This window comes from Oncorhynchus tshawytscha, linkage group LG02, assembly GCF_018296145.1.
Source record: "Oncorhynchus tshawytscha isolate Ot180627B linkage group LG02, Otsh_v2.0, whole genome shotgun sequence".
Lineage (NCBI taxonomy): Eukaryota > Metazoa > Chordata > Actinopteri > Salmoniformes > Salmonidae > Oncorhynchus > Oncorhynchus tshawytscha.
Genome location: NC_056430.1, coordinates 27,206,503 through 27,233,842, shown reverse-complemented (window position 1 = coordinate 27,233,842; position 27,340 = coordinate 27,206,503). Strand labels below are relative to the sequence as shown.

The 27,340-nt window shown below is 42.9% G+C and overlaps 1 protein-coding gene across 2 annotated transcripts in view; it reads right to left on the bottom strand.

The window, feature by feature from the left end:
* The window catches only part of LOC112218521 (ephrin type-B receptor 2), a 149,292-nt gene that overhangs the window by 12,846 nt on the left and 109,106 nt on the right, over positions 1–27,340 (bottom strand). The window contains exons 6-11 of one of the 2 annotated variants that reach the window (XM_024379376.2): positions 5,165–5,289; positions 3,988–4,150; positions 2,872–2,980; positions 2,521–2,585; positions 696–818; positions 290–537 (exon numbers count right to left, since the gene is read on the bottom strand). In XM_024379376.2, coding sequence (XP_024235144.1) covers positions 290–537; positions 696–818; positions 2,521–2,585; positions 2,872–2,980; positions 3,988–4,150; positions 5,165–5,289 — 833 coding nt within the window. The remainder of the gene's footprint in view (positions 1–289; positions 538–695; positions 819–2,520; positions 2,586–2,871; positions 2,981–3,987; positions 4,151–5,164; positions 5,290–27,340) is intronic. The other variant, XM_024379386.2, reaches the window with a different exon arrangement.

Genomic DNA, 27,340 nt, shown 5'->3' with positions numbered 1-27,340 from the left:
ACTAGACAGACCCTCAGGGAGCATTAAGACCGCAGCCTGATTGGGTAGAGAAGGATCTCTCTAAGGACTTGTGGTGGACACTATGCTAAGTAAAGAGGAGACTCATATGATTAATGTTCTGCATGTTATTCACTTTAACCTGGATGGGTTGGCATTAGTGTTTGTATTTAGCAGTCATTTCCCAGAGTGTATGTGCGTATGTGCCTGTGTGCACCTGTGTGTCTACCTGTTTATCTGCACAGCCATTAGTGTTAATATTTGACTCAGATACAAACACAGCGTAACTCACTCTGAGGAAGGAGTCCAGTGATCCGTTCTCCATGAACTCAGTGATGATCATGACAGGGGCGCTCTTGGTGACCACACCCTCCAGGTGGATCACGTTGGGGTGGTCAAACTGACCCATGATGGACGCCTCAGACAGGAAGTCCCGCCTCTGCTTCTCTGTGTAGCCCGACTTCAGTGTCTTGATGGCCACAAACATCTCCCTCTTACCTGGGAGCCTCAGGTTCCCACTGCACACCTCCCCGAACTCTCCTACAAGACACAACATAGAGGCAGAGAGAAAGTTAATGAGAGGAGATGTCTGACAGAGGTTACAAACATTAAAATGATGAGGCCAAATAAGATTAATTGGAATACAGACAGCATTCAAAATCATTATTTTGTAAAAAATGACTGGCCTTTCTCTTTACCTGCGCCAATGACTTGCTCAATCTTCACACAGGAAGTGTCAATCTCCTTAGCAAACTCCCTCACCGCCTCGTTGGGGTCCTCATATGTAAACGGATCAATATATATCTTCATTCCTGGAGTCACTTGGAAAAAGAAGAGGCCGATGTAATTTTTTGTTCTGACACACACACAAACAAACTCTGTCTGCCTTTAACATTCAGAGTTTGAGTAGCCAATGCAGTGTATTACTATGAGTCAGAAAGGTTAGTGTTAGTACAAGGTAGAGGAATGGTAGGTTTGGCTTGGGGCCTCAGGACTGTAATAATCAATGCGCAATGACATGGCATTTCTAGGTAGTCTTTAGCAGTGATAAGGCAGGTTAATGTATGTATCAGCTCCAGAGTCAAAGCAGACCATTAACACCCAGGAGAGACAGCCAGACAATATATCAGTATCACTCTCTGCTCCAGGAAATAAATTGTCTCTCTTAAGCTCTGACGCCAGGTAAATTGGCTTAAGGTGGCCTTTAAGTGTTCAGGGACTTAACTGTCCCAGGTTTTAAATCGGAGTATTCTGACTCTCACTTCCACATCTGGCCTGAGGCTTCTTTAATGGTTATTGTGTTCATGCACAGGCAGTCAGCGAAGCTGAGATACCTGCTTATAGAAGAGTCATGAAACCTGCATAGCAGACTGAACTGAAGAAGTGTTTAGGAACAGATGGAGATTCTCCTTTAAGGCAAAAAAAAGAATCCCCAGTCAGAACCTCCTATCTCTTCCCAAACTATGGAGCAATCCAAAGACCACCCACCAGAACATGGCAGAGACCACCTGATATAGGGGAGGACAGCCAGTATAACTGTGACCATCAGTGTGGGGATGAAAACACACACAGGGGAGTGGAACGATATTAATAGCTGTGAAATGCCCTCAGCCTCTCTGGCAATACTCCTCGCTGAATTACACCCAGGCAAAAATGGGTTCTGTAAATACAGCATTTACTGCAACCTGATACTATTGATTACACATGGGAAAGCTGTCTCCATTGATAAGCCTGACTAGCGGAAGAGCTAAATAGAAAAATATATAAATAAATACAACTGAAATAAGCTCAGAGAGGAAATATATCAGAGCATTTCTGTTTAGCTGAGTGAAGGAGGAGAAAACGATAAGCCATAAGCTCCCAGGGAGAGCCGAACTAGTTTAAATCACCGCGCCTGGCTACATCGTGAAGATTTATTTCTATATCATGGAACTCTGGGCCAACGTGCTTTACATGGAAAACAAAATGATTCATAAAGGCCATTCCTTCACAATCTCCTTTGAATTTTTCAACAATGGCAAATGGTGTGTGTGGTATTAGCGTGTTAATGAACTAAAAGAAGCCTAAATGATATTTCCACAACAATGGAATCAGTTGACTATGAAATGAGACCCTACAGCGAACACACACTTGTACACAGGTTATGTTGTGAGTAAATCCTAGCATTAAGACGGGTGAGGAAAACAAGAGAGAAGATTACCAATGGAGAGGTGAGAAGAAGCACAAGGTTGGGAGGTAGCCAAGGACACTAGCGTGTCAGGTGGTAGCCTGGTAGACAGGTATGTGAGGCAGCAGAGGGTTGAATGTTAGGCATGGAGGCTTCTGCGTGAGCCGGTAGCCATGGAGACAGGTGTGTGAGGCAGCAGAGGGTTGAACGTTAGGCATGGAGGCTGCTGCGTGAGCAGGTAGCCATGGAGACAGGTGTGTGTGTGTGTGCGTGTGGGTGTGTGAGCATGAGTGAGAGTGTGTGTATGGTGGGGGAGGTGCAAACAGACACTCTTGAGTGAGGGCTGGGTTACTCACTGTGGCCGCTGGTGTAGTGCTGCAGCTTGTCTGTGTACTCTGAGTCTGCCCTCTCAAAGCCACGCCTCCTGGGAGAAAGACAAAGAGCTATAGCGCTGGCCCAGAGAGGGGGTGTGGTCTATGTACCAGGCCTACCCACTCCACAGCTAGCTACTGACCACTAAACACAACCAGCCTATAAACTATAAACCCCACCTTAACAAGCCACAGGACCCATTAAAGTACAGTAACGAAGTAGGGTGGAAAACAACCACTAAAGCGAATGTGTCTAATCTGGCTGGCTTGTTTGACTGTTTTTGCGTTGGGTCGCAGGCAGCATTGGTTGGCTGGACTGGAGCAGGAATAACTCACCGGTTGCAGACGATGACGATAACAACCACTGCGATGAGGAAGACCAGACCTGCAGCTGCAGAGCCGATGATGAGAGGCAGCTTCTCCTGAATGCTGGTGTTGTACTCCTCTGTGATTAGACAAACACACACAAACACACCATCACACACTGAAAGCTATGGGCCAGGCATCTGAGCTAATGCATATGGAGAGAGCAGTGGGTGACAGACAGACAGACAGACAGACGGTTGGGGAGACCAATGGGCATCTTGGCTGGCAGCACAAGACCTCTCTGCAAAGCCCACTGAGCACATTCAGATACCAGCAATATGGTCGCCCGCTCATCTGGAACTGAGAGATCAGGTTTGGGAGAGACCCAGCTCCCTTCCCTCAAGAGTGCTGCCAAACACAGGGAATCCAGCATGGCAGTAGGCACACAATCTCACAACACCATCTCAGGTCCTGACTTCTCTTTCCGAGGTCTGAGGATAGGGAGGGTTGTGTCCCATGGTGGTGGTACTGTACTGTATGCAGCCTACTGCGATACTGGGTTCTCCTTTGTCTGGCAGTGTGCTGGCTGCTTGCAGTGGAGGAGAGCAGAGATCAGGCTAATGATGGCCATCGGCACTGCAGGTAATAAGATGTTTAGAGAACACCCAGGTCGCTGACATTATCCAGGCCAGGGGAGCCAGGAGCGAGCATTAGCGGAGCCAGGCTAGAAGTTAGTCTTCCCAGCAGTGTCCTTCTATACAGATTCATCCACTTTAACCTGATCTGTGACTGACGATAGTCTACCGCTAATAAAGTACAGTATACTACAGAAAATATCTGCATTCATACATAACATGAATAATCTTATTCATTGGTAAAAAATACGTTTCACATGACTCATGAGCTCTGCTGAGAAGATAATTAATGAAATCCACATAAATAGAACAATGGGTGAACACATTGTTAGAGAGTTGTCTTGTAGACCGTATCTCAGACCATTTCCCCATCCACATCCTTGTGTCTGTTGGGTCATTGTGTCCATGTTGTAATGGTCCATGTTAGGTTGACGGGCCATGCATGGGATGTGATAACTCTGCATCTCTCTATGCTCTATCTGAGCTGAGGGAATGTTGTCTGTACCCTCACCTTCAGTCATGGTTTGGAAGTAGAGCTTGCCACTGTAGCGTCCAAATCCGGCCACAGTCCGGGCGCGAACCAGGAACACATAGATTGCCCCTGATTTGAGACCGCGGATGACCACTGTGTTGGTCTGGCTCTTTATGATGGTTGAGTTGTACTCGGTCTGGTCCTGAGAGAGTATTAAGGAAAGAGGGAGAAATACAAATCAATGCCATCCACAGAACAATTACCATACACATGTATTAACTTAGTGCCTTATAAAAATAGGCTGATGTGCAAAGTAGGATACAGACTCAAATGTTTCTAACACTGGTGTATCTATTTAACCAAGCAGAATGAAGAGAGAATGAAAAGCAACAGCCATAGGCAGAAGGGATGGCAGTTTCAGGTCTGCTAGTTTGTTTGGGTTGTGAGTTCGGACGATTAGTGTAACTTTTCATTGCCACACCGCTTCTCTCTCTGCACAAAGCTGACAGGTCTGTCTGGAAGAGGAGACTAAAACTGTGCCGGCTGCAGCCTTCAACCAATCAGTCAGCAGCGTGAGCACAGTTGAGAGATCTGAGCCGCGGCAGGGGCCGAGACAATTGTTTTGACAGCTCTCCTCAGCAGCATCTGAGAATAGAATTAAACTAAAAAGTGGAGCAGAGTGGTGCGCAGTCACAGAGAACTGCTAAATGAACTTTGTGTGAGCTTGTGTGTGTGTGTGCTCTTCTCTGCCCGTATCTGTGTGTGGGAGTGTTTCTTCTGAGAAAGTATGCTGATTCTGAGGAGTCTGTCTGTTGAATACTGTTTTTATGGCAGTCAACACAGCATTGTTTCAACTGCAAATATCTCTCCATCAATCCCTAGTGGCCTGACTGGAGGGCTGAGAGCAGTTTCCTTTCCCAGTGACCGACCGTGATTAGAATTGAAAGTGATCGAGCAGAAGTTGTATGTTCGATTCAGAAGCTACAGTATGTTCTGACTCCCACCGTGATCATGCGGTTCTGGACTCCAACATTCCTAATTTCAATGTGCTAGAAAATTTGAGATATATTTGACAGTCATTGCATACCTTATTTAGCCCCGCTGAGATGAAAGAAAGCCTGACACACGCAATGGTGTCTTTACGTGTGTGTCTGTTTATATGGAGGTGAGACAGAGCAGACTGTTTGTTAATGGGTAGTGTGCAGTGGGTACCTACCTTCTCGTAGTACTGCAATTCATAGTCCAGAATGACTCCATTGGGCTGGTCTGGTTGAGACCAGGACAGAGTGATGCTGTCCACGGTACGACTGACCTGGTGCATGATGGACACTGTCGACGGAGCTGCAGAGAGATAGATCGATAGAGAGATCGATCGATAGATAGAGAGAGACAGAGATATACAGACAGAGAGAAAGAAGGAAAGTGCATAACACATACAAATTCAGAATCACAACATTCAGTCACTGTGATTAGTTCCCAATCATACATCCGAATCATAAAATCTCATCAAACAGATATCAAACAGATGCCTACTTCACTGAGCTATGTAACAGTGATAGTGATATATTTGTTTCTATCATCCTGGGCTGCATGTAGAAAAGACACACCTCTGACTATACCACATACATAATTTGAAGGGACTTTCCAGCACTGACTTTGTATTATTTCCACGATTCATCTGTGCTTCCCACATTGTCAGGGTGTGAGGACCCTATCTGTCTGTGTCTGACTAGCAATCATTCCCCTGGCCGCATCCTCCTCCTCCGGACAAATTGTGGAGCAAGCCCATTTTGTATGGCTCATAAAACCAGAGAAAATCATCAGAACCACAAGTATGCCATACACAATCGCCATTTAGTTTTTTCCAGCCTTCTATTTTTGTAATTGAGGTCTATGTTTACAGATATTTTTTGGTGGATGACAACTTCAGACACATCAGTAAATTGTTTGAAAGTGCAAGGACAAGAGTCATGGTCATGGTGGACAGATATAGAGAATTATAGCATTTACATGTGGTAATCACAGTGTAGCAATAAGCCAGATCCTTTCAGAAGTAATTGAGCCAGAAATGAGTGATGAGTGGGTAGGGTTGTAAGCTGCCTTTAGTCTAACAAAACCAAAGGCCCAGACTTGCAACTTTCTTTTTAGTAAGGCTAAAGGGTCAGGGAGGGGCATGCTATCCACGCGCCCTCATACATCCATTAACATTAGTGCATGGTGCCGTGGGTCACAGCGAAGCTAATGCAGGAGATAAAAGCGCTGTCTGGGGCTTGGAGGGCAGGATTTATGGGCCCCCGGGCCCCAGCCTCGGCCCATGGTCCCACGCTGCATACACACAGCCCCCAGCCAGCAGCACAGTGGCTCCCCAGAGTTCCAGCCATAAAGCGCTCCACCGGCACGCGCTCTCCTTGGAAAATCCACTGACTGGAAACCCCTCCCACCCGCCCTCCCTTGGCCCCTCCCACCATTATCAAGGAATCTGGGGGAGTGTGTGTGGTTAATATCTCATATATAAATCTAAGTGTTCATTTTATGTAGTTCATGTAACAAAATTCTGGTAATATCTGATGCTATCTACCACACCACAAAGGAGCCTTTCAGATGGGGTTTGGATTAAAATACACATGTTCAGTACTGTAGAGTAAAGCCCGAAGCAGCTCCCAGAAACCAGTGTGCTCTAAGACATGATGACGGAGAGGCGGTTTTATGGCGTATTCATTCTCAACAGTGAGTCAGCCTTGCCTCACATGCCCTCTGATTCCAACAGAAACCTCCATCCGAGGACACTAATCATGAGATACTGTCTAAACAGGGAGGTCCCGGAGCCTATGTCCCCATATGCCGTCGGCCTTAAAATAAATGTGTCTACAGATAATGAATAGGCAGCCTGTAGTTTCATCTCCTGCAGCAGTTGCACTAAGATGGCCTGTGATTCTGCCATGAACATAAAGTGCATTTGGAAAGTATTCCACATTTTGCTACGTTACAGCCTTATTCTAACATTGATTAAATGAAATGTTTTTCCTCATCAATCTACACAAAATACCCCATAATGACAAAGCAAAAACACGAAAGCACATTTATTAAAAATAAAGAACAAAAATATCACATTTACATTAGTATTCAGACCCTTTGCTATGAGACTCGAAATTGAGTTCAGGTGCATCTGTTTCCATTGAGCATACTTGAGATGTTTCTACAACTTGATTAGACTCCACCTGCGGTAAATTCAATTGATTGGACATGATTTGGAAAGGCACACCCCTGTCTATATAAGGTCCCACAGTGTGTGTCAGAACAAAAACCAAACCATGAGGTCGAAGGAATTGTCCATAGAGCTCCGAAACAGGATTGTGTCAGGGCACAGATCTGGGGAAGGGTACCAAAACATTTCTGCAGCCTTGAAGGTCCCCAAGAACACAGTGCCCTTCATCATTATTAAATGGAAGAAGTTTGGAACCACCAAGACTTCCTAGAGCTGTCTGCCCGGCCAATCTGAGCAATCGCAGGGAGAAGGTTCTTGGTCAGGGAGGTGACCAAAAACCTGATGTTCACTCTGACAGAGCAACAGAGTTCCTCTGTGGAGATGGGAGAACTTTCCAGAAGGAGAACCATCTTTGCAGCATGCCACCAATAGGCCTTTATGGTAGAGCGGCCAGATGGAAGCCAGTAAAAGGCACATGAAAGCCCACTTGGAGTTTGCCAAAAGGCACGTAAAGGACTCTCAGACCATGAGAAATAAAATTCTCTGGTCTGATGAAACCAAGATTGAACTCTTTGGCCTGAATGCCAAGCTTCAGGTCTGGAGGAAACCTGCCACAATCCCTACAGTGAAGCATGGTGGTGGCAGCATCATGCTGTGGGAATGTTTTTCAGCAGAAGGGACTGGGAGACTAGTCAGGATCGAAGGAAAGATGAACGGAGCAAAGTACAGAGAGATCCTTGATGAAAACATGCTCCAGAGTGCTCAGGACCTCAGATTGGTGCGAAGGTTCACCTTCCAACAGGACAACGACCCTAAGCACACAGCCAAGACAACACAGGAGTGGCTTCGGGACAAGTTCCTGAATGTCCTTGAGTGGCCCAGCCGGAACTCGGACTTGAACCCGATCCAACATCTCTGGAGAAACCTGAAAATAGTTGTGCAACGACACTCCCATTCCAACCTGAGAGGATCTGCAGAGAAGAATGGGAGAAACTCCCCAGATACAGGTGTGTCAAGCTTGTAGCGTCATACCCAAGAAGAATCGAGGCTGTAATCGCTGCTTCAACACAGTACTGAATAAAGGGTTTGAATACTTATGTAAAGGTGATATTTTATTATTTAATTTTTTACAAATTTGCTAAAATGTATACATACCAGTTTTTGCTTTGTTATTATTGGGTATTGTGTGTAGAGTGAGGAGGGGGGGCAAAACAATTTAATCAATATTAGTATAAGGATGTTACGTAACAAAATGTGGAAAAAGTCAAGGGGTCTGAATACTTTCCGAATGCACCGTACATGATCCCCTTCACAGAGACACAGAGGTAGTGTATACAGAGGTAGTGTATACAGAGGTAGTGTATACAGAGGTAGTGTATACAGTAACCAGTCCGGAGAATAGACTACTCACAGGCATCTCTTCAATCTCACTGTTCGTTGAGTTTGTTTGCTATCATAATAAGGCAAATAGTCACTCTAAGGGGAACTCACAAGTATCCCATTACGGATGTACATATATTCAGGACTGCATGCCACATGATTTTTTGTGCATAGCATTTCCATTAAACAAGAGGTGTAGCCATCTCTGGTAACCTAATCCCGGGCAGGGCATTCAGACAAAGGCAGTGCATGTCTCATTGTACAGAGGATGGTACACATGCCAAGATGAAAGCATTCCACGCAGAACATTGTGGTTTACTCTAACAGACGTACGTCTTCCGGACTGAAGCATGAAGAACGAGATGTCTGTATCACACCAATAATAACTATTGAGGAAAAAATAAACAGTACAACAGAGATCTAAGAAGATGGAAGCATTACCGTTACTGCTGCTATGGAAAAATGTGTGTAGCGTGTCGACTGTACTGCAGTAATTATATCATTTTCCACTTGATACTCCAGCAGAGAGAGGGCTAACAGCAGAGTCCCTGCCACGAGGAGACAGGGTGATAATCACTGCTAGTAAAATATTCTAGTCATGGTGGAGCATTCCAGCTTTCCAAACGATTGCTCCTTGCAACGCTACAGCGACGAGGACTATTTATCTAGAATCCTAGGTGTTTAACTTTTTCCTGGCAAGGCTTGTACTCTGACACATTGGAACAATCATCCAGCACAAAGGAGGGTTCCGAGAGAGCGTGAGTCTATGAACAAACTCATCAGAAACAGATAACGTTTGTATTCTTTTATCTTAAGGTCATCCAGGCCCAGAAATTCTGAATAACATCCAAAAATGTTTGGAAAGTAACTCAATACATTACTGAGCTCTCTCTAGATGGGAGGGTTGTGGACGGTTCAGAAGAGAAACCCTAAGTAGTGCATTACTGTAAATAGTATTTGTCAGTGCTGTTTAATGTGAAGAACTCCTGTTGTTGTCACAGAGTTAAGTTACAGTCTCAGTATTAATACAAGGTCTTGGATCTGATAAAAGACATTGGGGCTTTGTTCTCTATTCTAGCATAACGCTCTGGCTTGGGCCCAGCAGCCGAATATAAAAGGCTCTATTTTGTGCAAAATCCCAATAGTCATTTTACTGTTGTGTTTGAATACCTAGTAACTTCCATAATCAATCAAAGATGGGCTTTAGAGTTATTTCCACTCATTTAAATCCATGGCGATTTAATGGGGCATACTCCTGCAAACACAGAGAAGCAATTTACTGAGCTCCCTGATCTATCCCATTTACATCCTCTACCCAGTCTGTAAATAAATATCTCTGCTGCTATTGTTCTGTTCTCTTCTATTCTGCTACACTTGTTTGGTGGGCATGGCCTCCCTCCCTCCCATGCCTGTGTCCCTCTCTTTCCCCTCCTTGTCTTCCCCTAAGAATGCTGGTCTCCTTTCAGCTCAGCCTATTGATTCTGGTCTCCACAGAGCACCCTTCTGAGCATGATGGCATCTTCATTAAGCGAGCTGGTGGACTGAAACCAGGCTGGCCTTTGATGACAGGCAGGCAGGAAAGCAGGTGGGGAGAGGGCCCCCATGCCTGGACAGAGCCTGAGTTTGGGCGCAGGACCACGTGGGCCAGCTGGAGTTCCAGCCACCATAAAAAAAAGGCAGACAGCCATTACAGAGCCATACTCCGAGGGGTGGGAGGCAAAGTTATTATAGTAATCACAATTTGGGGTTTGTGGTTGGGAGAGACAATGCCACCTCGAGTGATTTCCCCTTTCTCCCTTTGTTCCCCTTCCCATCTTTAAAACCCTGCACTATTACAACCAAAACCAAATTAAATGTCAAAGTCTGCTGAAAAATACATGGTTGCAGAGACAGAAGAGTCAATTAATCTTGGCTGTTGAATCTGTGAAAGTGACTTGGATTTAGGACTTCTCTTTGAATATCTGACTTGCCTATGTGCAGCGTGCTCTATGACCATGTGGCTCTGATTTGAGGTTCTGGTACAGGGAGCAAAGCTATGATTTGGGGGAGGATGGGGAAGGAAGCGAGAACAGGTCAGCACTCGTAAATCCCCATCCCCTTTCACAGTAAAAATCTGTTTCCCCCACAGCACCGTCTCTCCCAATGGGCCCAGCCAGCTGCTCCTCCACTATGCAGCCAGGAAGCCTTCTAAACAGGCTGTTGGTGCTGCCTTCACTCTCTCTCCCTCCGAATGCTCTCCGTTTACGAGCCGCACATCGAGAGCTCTTAAAGGCAGAGGCCTGTATTTGCATGTACTTTTAGCACACTGGCAGACGGCCCTGTTTCCCCATCTGCAATGGATTGTGGGTTTTTACGTCTCCAAAGAGTTTCCAATGCAGTAAAGCTACACAAGCAAGATTTCAGTTCATCAAGCTTTAAACCATCTGCGCTTGAAAAGATTGGGGCCTTAATGCACTCGTATACACAATATAAGCTAATTCTAAAATAGGCACTCCAGGGGCTTAAAACATTTGCAGAACCTTACGGGAGGTTAGGTCTAATCTAAGCACACCACGCCACTAAGTAGTTCTGCTCGCCCAAGAGGTCCAAAGCAGAGATATGAGAGAAGTGAGGGAACAGTGGTGAGGGGCAGGGTGGGGACTCTCTCTGCAGTCACTTGTAATAATACAGATGTACACTGCTGGGCTTGGCCCCGATTGGTCATTCAGTCTGTACAATCGTTTTAGCAGTACACTACAGGGATAAGCCTCAGTGCTCTGACTCACAGGCTCTAGGCTAGCCACAATTAGTTTATTTAGATGTTCTGCATCTGGCTTCTAAAGCAGGTTTTCCAGGGAAATAGAGGAGTGAGGAAGAATCACTGAATCTGAAGGACTGCAATTGTGGGTTTTATAACTACTTTGATTGTCCTTGAATGAGTTCTATGAATCTCTTTGTCAAGTGGATAAGCCACTGTTGACCTTAAAAGGTGTCTTCAGAAGGGCTTGAGAAGATAGATGTTATAATACAAAACTATTGTCCTGGAAAATCTATTGTATACAGGACACTGAAAGACTGGATACAGAACATCTGTTGTAGTAACACTGCATAGAAATTAACTTTTGATACCCATTGATAAATTGCTTATCTGCATTAACAGATAAGGAGTTACTATATGACACAATGGTCAGGATAAAAAAAAAGATGATCTCATCATGAAAAGGTCCTGAACTCAATTAAAATATACAAACTCAGAGAGAATCATGGGAGATTCATGCTTTTGACCTCACCAATGTCACATGATGCATTGAAAGGGAAGACAACCTGTGAAAGGACACTAAGATTGTTGAGGCAAAGAAAGCGATCCTCCCAACATAATCTCACTCAATTCAAGCAAATATGTACCAAAAAATATTTCAGCAGATTTCATGTGTTTTTGTGTGGCTTATTTCATGTGAAAATACACACATTTGTGTGACTTCGTTCATAGGAAAAGTAATTTTTGTGGGGCAAACTTCGGAACAATCTTTTGAAAGTTACTGGAGCAATGCATTTTGGGCAATGGTGTTCTACACTGCCTTTTTTGTGTCCCACATCTTTCAAAAAACAAACTCGTTAAAAATCCAATATTATTAATCAACCAGGTTGTCATCGAAATGCTTATAATATAATAGTAACCTTACATTTTTAAAATTGGATTATTAATGCCAATGCTTCTTTCTATGCTTGTTTTCCCTTAATACTTCGGGATACTGGTGCTATGTCAGATTTTATGAGGGTTGCCAGATTGGAGTAAAAGCTGAATGTCGTTTTTTTTGTGGTATCGATGAAGGTATTTTATTGGGGAACGGGGATACATTTTCATGATGGGAAATGAATTCATCAAAAATTGGGGGAAACAGAACACCAGCAACAACAAAAAAACAGTTTGGTTTAAATTCCCCTGGTGATCAATTAAGCCATATCAATGGAGTTAAACAGGTTCATGTAAAATATTGAATTATGTTGGCTTACACTTATGGCACTTCCAAGGCCGTTTCATTATAATTATTATGGTCGTGTCAATCATGTTATGTACTTAGGCTATTATAACAAGGCATATGTCAGCATTGTAGGCTTACTGCCTCTGCCCAGAGGCCTACCAGGATTCCATGGCAACGGCCGTTAGAGCTCACCTCGCCACATATGAGCCCTGGTTAAAGTCCCTGTTGCAGCTTTCACTTTCTTACGATACATTGGTGGCTGCGTTGGGATCACGTCCTGCTCATGTCTAGTTATGTGATCTAGTGGTGGGAAGCATTCTGTTTTTCCACATGTGTTGGGTATATCTAGTGAACAATGGATAAGCAACAATGGGCATGACAGATAGAAGTAGTCACTACAGGTGTGATCAAGCTTTACATCAAAGTTGCCTGAAGCTGAATGGAAAGTGCTATGCCCTTACCAGTTATTCAGAAGAAAATCCTCTGTGACTGTCTATTTTAAATAAATTAAATTACCAGTGTGGACCCAAAACAAACACATTCAACACATTTACATACGACCTGTTTAAAGTGTTATTACAACCATGGTGTCCTTTTGTTACTGAAGCTTAAATATAAAATAACCTGACAATGATCCACATCACATGGGTAGACAAATTATATGTGTGTTATGCAGCAAAACACAACTATCCTTTTTTAGGATGTAAACCAGTAATATGAATAACTTTTGATCCATCATGTTCTGATCTAATTAGATGGACCAAGCCTGACCTGCTGAGGAGTGTCGGACTCCATCCTAGCTAGAGGGGTGCTCTCATCTTATCTACGAACATAGACAGGGCGCTAACTCCCCTAGCTCCACAGTGAGATAGGGTGCAGGCTAGGCAGCAGGTTGTTAGCCAGCCTGCCAGCTTAGTGGAGTCTGCCAGTCAGTGTAGTCAGCTCAGCGATCCCCATTGAGACCGTGTCTGTGCCTCGATCTAGGTTGGGAAAAACTAAACATTGCGGTGTTCGCCTTAGCAATCTCACTGGAATAAAGACCTCCTCAATTCCTGTCATTATTGAAAGAGATTGTGATATCTCACATCTCAAAATAGGGCTACTTAATGTTAGATCCCTCACTTCCAAGCCAGTTATTGTCAATTAACTAATCACTGATCATAATCTTGATGTGATTGGCCTGACTGAAACATGGCTTAAGCCTGATGAATTTACTGTGTTACACTAGTGACCATATCCCCAGCACATCCCGCAAAGGTGGAGGTGTTGCTAACATTTACGATAGCAAATTTCAATTTACACAAAAAAAAGACAGCATTTTCCTCTTTTGAGCTTCTAGACATGAAATATATGCAGCCTACTCAATCACTTTTTAGAGCTACTGTTTACAGGCCTCCTGGGCCATATACAGCATTCCTCACTGAGTTCCCTGAATTCCTATCCAATCTTGTTGTCATGGCAGATAATATTCACATTTTTGGTGACTTTAATATTCATATTTGTTTGCAATCACAAAAAAATAATCTGCTCAGACCCCAACCAAGGATCATCAAAAGCTGTGCTATAAATTCTCGGGCAACAGATTCCTAGATGCCCTTCCAGATTCCCTCCACCTACCTACAAAAATCAGTTAACCACCAAACTGAGGAACTCAATTTAACCTTGCGTAATACCCTAGACACAGTCGCACCCCTAAAAACAAAAAATATTTGTCATAAGAAACTAGCTCCCTGGTATACAGAAAATAACCAAGCCCTGAAGCAAGCTTCCAGAAAATTGGAACGGAAATGGCGCTAAACCAAACTGGAAGTCTTCCGACTAGCTTGGAAAGACAGTACCGTACAGTATCCCACACTGCTGCTCTGTCATCCTATTTTTCCAACTTAATTGAGGAAAATAAGAACAATAAAAAAATATATTTTTGATACTGTTGCAAAGCTAACTAACAAACAGTAAACCCCAAGAGAGGATGGCTTTCACTTCAGCATAGATAAATTCATGAACTTCTTTGACGAAAGGATCATGATCATTAGAAAGTAAATTACGGACTCTTTAAATCTGTGTATTTCTCCAAAGCTCAGTTGTCCTGATTCTGCACAACACTGCCAGGACCTAGGATCAAGGGAGACACTCAAGTTTTTTAAATACTATTTCTCTTGACACACTGTTGAAAATAGAAATGGCCTCTAAACCTTCAAGCTGCATACTGGACCCTATTCCAACTAAACTACTGAAAGACCTGCTTCCTGTGCTTAGCCCTCCTATGTTAAACATAATAAGCGGCTCCCTATCCACCAGATGTGTACCAAACTCACTAAAAGTTGCAGTAATAAAGCCTCTCTTGAAAAAAGCCAAACCCTGACCCAGAAAATATTTCAAAAACTATCGGCCTATATCGAATCTCCCATTCCTCTCAAAACCTTTACAAAAAGCTGTTGCGCAACAACTCCCTGCCATGCTGAAGACAAACAATGTATATGAAACACTTCATTCTAGTTTTAGACCCCATAATAGTACTGAGACTGCACTTGTGAAGGTGATAAATTACCTTTTAACCTTTTGCGTGTAGGGGGCAGTATTTTTGTTTTTGGCTAAAAAACATACCCATTTGAAACGGCCTATTTCTCAGCCCCAGAAAGTAGAATATACATATAATTGTCATATTAGGATAGAAAACACTCTAAAGTTTCCAAAACTGTAGAAATATTGTCTGTGAGTTTAACATAACTGATATTGCAGGCGAAAACCTGAGGAAAATACAATCAGGAAGTGCCTCTTATTTTGAAACCTCTCTGTTCCTATGCATGCCTATCCTCCATTTAAAGGGATATCAACCCAATTCCTTTTTTATGGCTTCCCTAAGGTGTCATCAGTCTTTTGACATAGTTTCAGGCTTTTATTTTGAAAAATTAGCGTGAAAGATCACATTGCGTAAGTGGATAGGTGGGGGCTCTCAGAGTGAGTTTTGCGCTACAGAGTAAAGCGGTCATTGTTTCTCCCGGTGTTTTTGAAAAACCTACACACCCATTTTATATATTATCGAATATATATTTTTAAAACAACCTGAGGATTGATTATAAAAAACGTTTGACATGTTTGACATGTTTCTGTTGACATTATGGATATTATTTTGTCGTGACCGCTCTTTCCTGTGGATTACTGAACATAACGCGACAAACAAACAGAGGTATTTTGGGTATAGAAATCATCTTTATGGAACAAAAGGATTTGTTGTGTAACTGGGAGTCTCGTGTGTGAAAACATTTGAAGATCATTAAAGGTATACGATTCATTTGATTGCTTTTCTGCTTTTCGTGACCTAGCTACTTAATGCTTAGTGTACATAATGTTATTCTATGCTAATGATAAACTTACACAAACGCTTGGATTGCTTTCACTGTAAAGCAAAATTTCAAAATCTGAGACGACAGGTGGATTAACAAAAGGCTAAGCTGTGTTTTGCAATATTGCACTTGTGATTTCATGAATATGAATATTTTTTAGTAATATTATTTGACTGTTGCGCTATGCTATTCAGCGGTTGCTGACGAAAATGATCCCGCTAAAGGGATGGGTAGCATCAAGAAGTTAATGGCATCAGACTGAGGCTCTGCATCTGTCCTCGTGCTCCAAGACCTTAGTGCTGCTTTTGATACCATCGACCACCACATTCTTTTGGAGAGATTGGAAACCCAAACTGGTCGACACGGACAAGTTCTGGCCTGGTTTAGATCTTATCTGTTGGAAAGATATCAGTTTGTCTCTGTAGATGGTTTGTCCTCTGACAAATCAACTGTAAATTTCGGTGTTCCTCAAGGCTCTGTTTTAGGACCACTATTGTTTTCAATATATATTTAACCTCTTGGTGATGTCATTCGGAAACATAAATGTTAACTTTCACTGCTATGCGGATGACACACAGCTGTACATTTCGATGAGACAAAATTGCCCTTCCTGGAAGCCTGTGTTTCAGACATAAAGAAGTGGATGGCGGCAAATGTTCTACTTTTAAACTCAGACAAAACAGAGATGCTAGTTCTAGGTCCCAAGAAACAAAGAGGTCTTCTGTTGAATCTGACAATTAATCTTGATGGTTGTACAGTCGTCTAAAAAAACTGAAGGAACTCGGCGTTACTCTGGACCCTGATCTCTTTTTTGACGAACATATCAAGAATGTTTCAAGGATAGATTTTTTCCCATCTACGTAACATTGCAAAAATCTGAAACTTTCTGTCTAAAACTGATGCAGAAAAATGTATCCATGCTTTTGTCACTTCTAGATTAGACTACTGCTACTAGACTACTCTACTTTCCGGCTACCTGGATAAAGCACTAAATAAACTTCAGTTAGTGCTAAACACGGTTGCTAGAATCTTGACTAGAACCAACCAATTTGATCATATTACTCCAGTGCTTGCCTCTCTACACTGGTTTCCTGTTAAGGCTAGGGCTGATTTCAAGGTTTTACTGCTAACCTACAAAGCATTGCATGGGCTTGCTTCTACTTATCTTTCCGATTTGGTCCTGCCGTACATACCTACACGTACGCTATGGTCACAAGACGCAGGCCTCCTTACTGACTCTAGAACTTGTAAGCAAACAGCTGGAGGCAGGGCATTCTCCTATAGAGCTCAATTTTTATGGAATAGTCACCCTATCCATGTGAGAGACGCAGACTCGGTCTCGACCTTTAAGTCTTCAGTAGGTCCTATGATTCAGTGTAGTCTGACCCAGGAATGTGAAAGTGAACGGAAAGGCACTGGAGCAACGAACCACCCTTGCTGTCTCTGCCTGGCCTGTTCCCCTCTCTCCACTGGGATTCTATGCCTCAAACCCTATTACGGGGGCTGAGTCAGTGGCTTACTGGTCCACTTCCATGCTGTCCCTAGGAGGGGTGGTCACTTGAGTGGGTTGAATCACTGACGTGATCTTCCTGTCCAGGCTGACATCTACTCCTGAGGTGCTGACCTGTTGCACCCTCTACAACCACTGTGATTATTATTATTTGATCCTGCTGGTCATCTATGAATATTTGAACGTCTTGGCCATGTTCTGTTATAATCTCCACCCGGCCCAGCCAGAAGAGGACTGGCCACCCCTCATAGCCTGGTTACTCTCTAGGTTTCTTCCTAGGTTCTGGCCTTTCTAGGGAGTTTTTCCTAGCCACCGTGCTTCTATACCTGCATTGCTTGCTGTCTGAGGTTTTAGGCTGGGTTTCTGTACAGCACTTTGTGCCATCAGTTGATGTAAGAAGGGCTTTAAAATTAAATTTGACTGATTGACTGATGTAGGATTTTCTACGGACTACAATCGAGCCCTTTCCCAGTCATGAAGGACGAAGCTAGGCCCCTCTTGATTCTCAATGGTGAAGACTGAACTCAAGTTAGGGGTTTTACGTCAGACTCTCCTGTACCACTTTGCCCAACATGTTATACCCCAGAGGTTGTAAATAAACCCTTTATTTTCTAAGGTGATCCAAAAATGAGGGATCATTATTATAGGGCTGTGAAACCCATAGCTGAATGGCTCCAGACTGAGTATTTCTCACCATTTATTTACAGAGAGCAACTTCTGTTTTATAGCAGGTAGTGTCAATTTATTTACAGTAGTGTGTTGATTAATTATTGCTTTTTTCAGTGGAAATACAGAATATGTATAAAAATACCAAATACACCAAAAGCTAAATCAAGCAGAGATTTATGACTATTTTACCATGTTAATCATTACTAAAACATACAAACTACAAACTCTTAACCAGTTAAAGATAATGAACACATGACAATTAGAATGTCTTTTTTCCCCAATCTGGCAACCTTCTTAAAATTTGACACAGCCTTGTATAAAATGCATGATGAAAGAAATGGTGAAATGTAGGCTCCACGAAATATGAAATTCCATATGAAGAAAATCGTGTAGATCTACTTTTGCCTACACAAAAAAAGGGCCATTCTGACTATTAGTGCACCAATATTCCAAAGTATTAAGTGACAACAAGCACAGAAAACAGTGTTGGCATAAAAAAAAACTACGTAAGGCTACTATTATGTAATTATTTCGGTGACAACCTGGTTGATTAACAATATTGTTTTATTTTTATTTGTTATATATAAATAAATGTGTGACACAAAAAAAGGCAGTGTAGAACACCATTGAACATCATGCATTGGTCTAATAACTTTCAAATGATCGTTCCGAAGTTATCCCCCCCAAAAAATGTATTTTCCTCTGAATGAAGGTGCACAAAAATGTGTGCATTTTCCTACGAAGCGGCTCATAAAATGGTCTTTTCACACAAATTAAGCTCCACAAAAACATAAAAACGCACAAAATCGGATGAAATACTTTTTGTACATATTTGCACAAATTGAGTTTGAGATTGTGTTAATCCTTCAGAATCCAAGAAAAATATTTAAGTTTAAATTAAACAGCAGAGACTTTGTTTTGTTGCAGTGTGATTCATTATGTCAATATTGGATTTTCTACACTTTTCATTATAGTTATCATGCTTCTGTAAACATAACAGATAATTGCACGTCAACATCTTTTAAAGTGGTGTGCCTGTGGTGTGTCTGAGTTGACACAGACCTGCCCCTCGTTGTGTGAAGTGTGTGTGTGTATGTGAATGTGTGTGTGTGTGTATGAGTCAGTGTGTTTACTATATACCCACATCTCATCTCTCAGTTGTACATTTGCTTTGAGAAGACACTTCATTCCTCGTCTGTTCCGGCACATAAAAGCAGTCATTCTTATTACATGGCTCCAGAAATAGAAAATAAAGCAATTTCAAAAATATCAGCCAGAAATGTAATACATAAATATTTCTGAGAGCATCTTTCTCTCTGATATTTCAACAACCAGGAGAGGACTGAGACCAGAGGTGGAGAGGAGAGAGGCATGGAGGAGGGAAGGAGAGGTAATACAACCACCTTCTTAATGTTTCCCACTTTCCTCTCAAACAGAAAAACATAAACAGAACTGGAAAAATACATGCAATAACAGAATGAGCCTGATCATTTATGAGCACACTTTGTGCTGGAAAACAGCATATCCCTTAGCACAATAAACTTGCTTGAAGAGGGGTATTTACGCAAACACTATAATTTGTATTACAGATATATAATTTGCTATTGGCATGACATTTAATTTACACCCCACTGTGGTTGTCTTCATTCATAAATAGAAATGCCCACTTTCACTCACAAGACACATTACTTATATATTTTTAAACTGTGAAAAATCTGAGCACTTCAACATGAAAATCAGAAAGAAAATATTGTTGTGCACGATCTCTTTTGGAGTCAATTATTCTAACCTGTCATATGAACAAATTCCTAACAAAGATGTTAAATAGGTTGTTACCTATGCTTTGGGGGCAATAACAACAGTGTATAAATGACTGCATTAGCACAATTTATTTGCGCATTTCAGCATCAATCAGAGCTAATGTGGCCTACAACAAGTAATTCCAGCCACACAGTCTTACTAAACAACCCTTTAAAGTCCACTGGCCCAAAAGGGCCTGATCTTCTTACACAGCTTTGTCCTCATGCAATGTCTATCGCCAAAGTTCTTAATTCTTTCTTCTTAAGATATTCAGTAAAATTAGATCTTTGATAAAACCAACTGCACGTGCACGTACCCAGTAGAATGGCCCCAGTATTTATTTATTTAGGCAAGTCACTTAAGAACAAATTCTTATTTACAATGACAGCCTAGGAACAGTGGGTGAACTGCCTTGATCAGGGGATTTGGGATTTGATTTAGCAACCTTTTGGTTACTGGCCCAATGCTCTAACCACTAGGTTACCTGTCACCCCAGTATGAAGTATATGCTTTTCTATTTTTGTTTTGCCAAACCACAGTCATATATTTCTCATTTTGTTTGAATAAAATATGTAGCTTTGTATAAAGCATTGCTACATGAACCTGGAATTTCCAACGCAGTAAAGCTACACAAGCGAGTTTTCAGTTCATCAAGCTTTAAGCTGCCAGTTTATGCTCTAATTCTTTTAGCAAGGGCATGAAGTAATTAAATGCATATTGAATGCGTAGTTCATCTAAAGTCATCTAACCCTACAGTCAGCTAGCTCTGCAGTCTGCATACCTAACACCATATGCAAATCACAATCACACAATCTCTGCTATCTCTCCTTCCACTAGTTGGTCTCAAGTAGTAGCCATAGTATGTGCTTGCAGTGCTGGCTGGAGCCCCGGTGTGTAGAGCTGTGCCACTCTGTCAGGGCTGGGCTGTGCTCCAGGTGTCTACAGAAGCCTCCTGTATGTCTGTCCGCCTGACCCACACTGGCACCTTCCATATGTGCCCTTCCTGACAACTTCTGTCACTGTCACACGTCCTGCATCCTACACTGGCTGGCCTGGACGTATCTCTCTGCCTCTCTCGAACCAGTGTACGGTATGCTGGACACGTCAGCAGCACTACAGCACCAACAGCAGAGGAGTGGAAAACACCCTCCCCTTATTCAAAGCTGGTGTTTAGAAGGCATGAATATAAAGGCCAAGCATAAATTATTAATGGCGAGGAATGGACCTTCAAAGAATCAAGTGTATCAAATCCTCACAGTAGATGTGTCAAAATACCCGTAAAACCGAGCGGCCAAACAGGGAAATGGTCCAGGTTATCAATAGTTAAAGTGCGGTAGCAGCAACAATATTCACCCCTCCCTCAATCAAAAAAATGTGCATTCTGCGTGGAACTTCCATGGAGCCCTGCAGTCGATGATGAAGACCTCCATATACCCATCTATGCTTCTGACTATGTTCTGTACAGTGTCTAGTTCTATTAAATTGTAGAGGACGTATTTGTTTTGGCGTTTCATTAGCCCAAGGCGAGCCAGGGAAGCTAGTGGCCTGGTTACAGTTCGTCTCTAGAGGACTGGTTACAGTCCGGCCTGGCAATTTGGGGGATAATGAAGTGGTACATCTTCCCCAGTTGTATGATAGTGGTGCACCAGATTACAGCAGCCACCCCTGAGCTGAGTAATGGGATTCAGTCCCACAATGAGCTGTTCACTTGATAAGAAACCAATTCAGTCTCCCCTTCCTCCCCATATTAGCAGCAGCTTCCCTGGCTCGCCTTGGGATAATTAAACACCTAAACAAATATGTCCTCTACAATTTAATAGAACTAGACACTGTACAGAACATAGTCAGAAGCATAGATGGGTATATGGAGGTCTTCGTCATCGACTGCAGGGCTCCATGGAAGTTCCATGCAGAATGCTAATGGTTTTGATTGAGGGAGGGGTGAATATTGTTGCTGCGACCGCACTGTAACTACTGATAGCCAGGATAATCACTATTGAGCTGAAATATGACTACCCCTGCACCTACAATAAACGTGATTCACAGCCTGTAAGACAACACAAAAATGGGACACGACATTCTATGTGCTCATCATCTTTTTTTTGTGAGTCACCCCAAACATATCTTTTTGAGTAGTGTAAAAGACTTTCCCGTCAGACATGACTGACACAGTGATAACAGTAATTCCTCTCATATCGGTCACTCATTGACAGCTCTGGTGTTGGGCTTGTCTGTGTTTGTCATTCAATCAAACAGCCCTTCAGAGTGTGTGTGAGTGTTTGTGTGTGTGCTTGCGCGTGCATGTGTATATGTCGGACCAGGGTAGTGAAGTGAACTTAGACCAGCAGTCCCTCTGTCCTTTAGAGCTCAGGACAAAATGACATGCTGCCAGTGAGCTGTCGGGGATGGGTCTGATTAAACTATCAGAGGGTAATGGTATGGTTTTAGCAACCATTTCATTCCCTAAATGATGAATGTGGGCTAACAGAAAGAGAGAGACAGCGAGTGAGAGAGAGATTGGGTACTGTATGTGTGAGTGATGAATGATTAACCTTCATTTGTACCACAGGGTTCAATTATCGGGCCGACTCTTTTTTCTGTATATTTCAACGATGTCGCTCTTGCTGCGGGTGATTCCCTGATCCACCTCTACGCAGATGACACCATTCTGTATACATCTGGCCCTTCTTTGGACACTGTGTTAACAAACCTCCAAACGAGCTTCAATGCCATACAACACTCCTTCCGTGGCCTCCAACTGCTCTTAAAACGCTTGTAAAACCAAATGCATGCCTTTCAACCGTTCGTGCCCGCACCCGCCCGCCCGACTAGCATCACTACTCTGAACGGTTCTGACCTAGAATATGTGGACAACTATAAATACATAGGTGTCTGGCTAGACTGTAAACTCTCCTTCCAGACTCATATTAACATCTCCAATCCAAAATCAAATCTTGAATCGGCTTTCTATTTCGCAACAAAGCCTCCTTCACTCACGCCGCCATACTTACCCTAGTAAAACGGACTATCTTACAGATCCTGGACTTAAGCGATGTCATCTACAAAATAACTTCCAATACTCTGCTCAGCAAACTGGATGCAGTCGATCACAGTGCCATCCGTTTTGTTACCAAAGCCCCTTATACCACCCACCACTGCGACCTGTATGCTCTAGTCGGCTGGCCCTCGCTACATATTCGTTGCCAGACCCACTGGCTCCAGGTCATCTATAAGTCTATGCTAGGTAAAGCTCCGCCTTATCTCAGCTCACTGGTCACGATAACAACACCCACCCGTTGCACGCGCTCCAGCAGGTATATCTCACTGGTCAACCCAAAGCCAAAACCCCCTTTGGTCACCTTTCCTTCCAGTTCTCTGCTGCCAGTGACTGGAATGAATTGCAAAAATCGCTGAAGCTGGAGACTTATATTTCCCTCACTAACTTTAAACATCAGCTATCTGAGCAGCTAACCGATTGCTGCAGCTGTACATAGTCTATCTGTAAATAGCCCACCCAACCTATCTACCTCATCCCCATATTGTTTTTATTTACTTTTCTTCTCTTTTGCACACCAGTATCTCTACTTGCACATCTGCTCATCTATCACTCCAGTGTTAATCTGCTAAATTGTAATTACTTTGCTACTATGGCCTATTTATTGCCTTACTTCCTCATTCCATTTGCACATGCTGTATATAGACTTTCTTTTTTTTCTATTGTGTTGTTGACTGTACGCTTGTTTATTCCATGTGTAACTCTGTGTTGTTGTTTGTGTCGCACTGCTTTGCTTTATCTTGGCCAGGTCGCAAGAGTAAAGTAGAATTTGTTCTCAACTAGCTTACCTGGTTAAATAAAAGTGAAATAAAAATAAATAAAACATGTATCATTATGAATGGAAGGTAAAGGCTAGCTTTGTCTTTAGCCGTTTGTCCCCTATACATGTGTGTGGGTGTTTTCTGGGCTTTCCCACAGCCCAGGGGTGTCATTCCAGCCCCAGAGGAGACAGCCTCAATAAAACATAGTGTTTTTGCTCAATAAGTCCTTGTTAAGGCTGCTCCCATGCCACACAGCAGATAAATCACTAAAGCAATATAACCGAGGCAAGCAACTCCTGTATTAACATTCCAGATCTAATAGTATTACCAGAGGGTTGCAGAAAGTATTCTGTGTATGTTGGTAGACTGAGGCATCACTGCTCATCTGAAGGCTTGTCAAGTCATCATCAAACCTTTGTGTCTCACAAAACACACTCCCCACTCTGTTCTGCCGCCCCTTCTCTGCCACAGACATGCTGCCTCAGGGTCACATCAAATGACCTCTATCGCCCTCCCCCTTCCTTCACTCTACCTACCCCCTTCTGTTTCTTTATGTCTCTCTCTCTCTCTCTCTCTCTCTCTCTCTCCCTCTCTCTCTTATCATTGTTTATAGCTATAGTTATGTGCTGATTGGGGGTGGTGAATGAGAACTTTTACCTTCGTCTCCTCACACCTTGTTAATTTTCCCCTCGTCAACAAGTCCCAACAGCTGAGGACGGGAGCCATTCACATGAGAGGAAAACACTCACACAAGTCACATCCAATTTACTTTTTTATTTGTTTCTTTCAAGGAACACCCGCCCCCTGAAAATCAAATCAAATCAATGTTTATTGGTTGCATACACAGTTTAGCAGATATTATTGTGGATGCAGCTAAATGCTTGGTACAGCGTTAGGTCCAAACGTGTCTGATTAACAAAAACACACACACACACACACACACACACACTTTCTCTCTCTCTCCGTAACGTAAGGGGGAGGTACGACGGCAGCTCTGTTAATTAGGGGTGACATGATGTTTATGTAACCTCCAAGCCTCCCAAACCAGATGCAATTACAGGCCCCTGGTCCCATTGACCCCAGCCCACTGTGGAACCACACAGCACTCTATCCCAGGCAAGAGCCCGGCTGGTCACAGGGCAGGAAGAGGGGGATTGAGCCAGAGTTCAGTCTCTTTCACAACTCTCTCTGACGGTAGCCCTGGCGCTGTAATCCAAAGTGACGGCCACTTCAGTGGATACGGCGCAGGGCCCCCCATTTTCCGCCAAGACCCCACGGCAGGGGAAGGTGGGTTCAGGAGGGGTAGTAGAAAAGGCTGGGGCAGGGGCGGCAGACTTAATGTGGCCCAGTGAGGGAGAGTTGAGGCAGGGGCCTCATTAAAAGGCTTTACTGAACTCTGAGGTCCCTCATTAACTCACACAATAACCACTCACGATCACACCATCAAAAAGAGGTGGTTCTTTCAATACAAACATTAAATTAGCCAGTTATATTAATTCATCTGAGACATGCTTTCAATAATTATTAATTGACTGACTCTAAAGGAGGCGGCATAGTATTTTATACTGTTTTCAAATGTGTCAAAAATGTGCTGTAAGAGGCACATATCAAATGAAATCAAATCCAACTTCATTTGTCACATGCGCCGAATACAACAGGTGTAGTAGACCTTACCGTGAAATGCTTACTTACAAGCCCTTAACCAACAGTGCAATTCAAGAAAGAGTTAAGAAAATATTGACCAAATTAACAAATGTAAAAAATAATTTAAAAAGTAGCACAATAAAATAACAATGGCGAGGCTATATACAGGGGGTATAGGTCAGTCGACGTAATTTGTACATGTAGGTAGGGCTGAAGTGACTATGCATAGATAATAAAGAGTGAGTAGCAGCGGTGTAAATAGTCCGGGTGGCCATTTGATTAATAATACATATACTGTATTGCATAACTGTTTCTGCCTCTTTAATACCTTAGATCTTCCTTGCATCTCAAATCAAATCAAATGTATTTATATAGCCCTTCGTACATCAGCTGATATCTCAAAGTGCTGTACAGAAACCCAGCCTAAAACCCCAACAGCAAGCAATGCAGGTGTTGAAGCACGTTGGCTAGGAAAAACTCCCTAGAAAGGCCGAAACCTAGGAAGAAACCTAGAGAGGAACCAGGCTATGAGGGGTGGCCAGTCCTCTTCTGGCTGTGCCAACTCCCTCGCTTGAAACATAGGGAGTCACATCAGCTTAAGAACTAAAGGAGGAGGTAAAGGAGGAGGAAGTTGTATAGTTGAACACGGCCAATATGTCCACTTTAATAATACACAGTAACATAGGGCTTTGAGGAGCCCAGCCATAGAAGGCTCCCCTCAGTCCAGTCAGATGATGAGAGATGACAGGTACTTACGCATACTGCCTACAGGACACAAAGCCATAGCGTAGATAAAGCCTGTAGCTCGTATCCCCAGTCATCAGTGCACAGCCTGGCACACGAAATGATGCGTCTCATACAGACAATTAAAGAGCAAATCAATGCTGCTGCTTGGATGAAATAATGGAAGTGCAGTCATCTGCAACCACAAAGCACACAGTGGAAAACATGCACAGCTACCATAGTTACAGGAGACAGCCAGTGATTGGAGCATGTTTCTCCAAGATCCCAAAGATGAAAAAGGTAGGCCAATCACACAGACCTGTTTTTGATTAAATGTTATTATTCACTGGAAAGACAGTGGTCTCTTACTAATTGTCCCATTACTGTTTTGGGTGCAGTTATAATGTAACTCATAGAGGGAATGGGGATCACAGTGAATTCAAGGCATGTTACCAAAGACTTTATAAGCTTCAAAGTAAGATTAGAACTGAGTGGGTGGATAAAGTGAGGGCCTAAGATGTTACGACTATAATCACTGAGCAGCAGTCAGGGGAGAGAAAGTAGTGAGGGAAAGTAGTGCTCACTCAGCTACTCTGTCTGAGAGCCCTGATGAGCTCACACTCTGATGACCAACAGGCCATCAAACCCTGCCTGAGACATCATCAACAGTCCTCTCACTTCCATTTAGAACGGATCTGCATACTGACTCCACACAAGAGAAAAGTTAGACTGCATCATTGTGTGTGTGTGTGTGTGTGTGTGTGTGTGTGTGTGTGTGTGTGTGTGTGTGTGTGTGTGTGTGTGTGTGTGTGTGTGTGTGTGTGTGTGTGTGTGTGTGTGTGTGTGTGAGAGAGACAGAGACAGACAGAGAGAAGACAGGCTATGTGCCCACTGCCCACAAATTGAGGTGGAAACTGAGCTACACTTACTAACCTCCTGCCAAACGTATGACCACATTAGAGACACATATTTCCCACAGCTCACACAGACTCGCAAAGAATGTGAAAGCAAATCAAACATTGATAAACTCCTATATCTGTTATGCGAAATACCGCAGCAGCAAGATTTGTGGCCCGTTGCCATGAGAAAAGGGCAACCACTGGAGCACAAACATTACAAATACCACCAATATTTATATGTTTATTTATTTTCCCTTTCATACTTCAACTATTTGTACATTGTTACAACACTGTACATATCCAATAATATAACATTTGAAATGTCTATAATATTTTTTTTACTTTTCTGACTGTAATCAATGTTCCCTCAAATTTTTCTCAGCACTGAGAAAATTTCAGGTCCGCTGAGCGCAAACTTCAACATTGTGAAAATCTGTGCA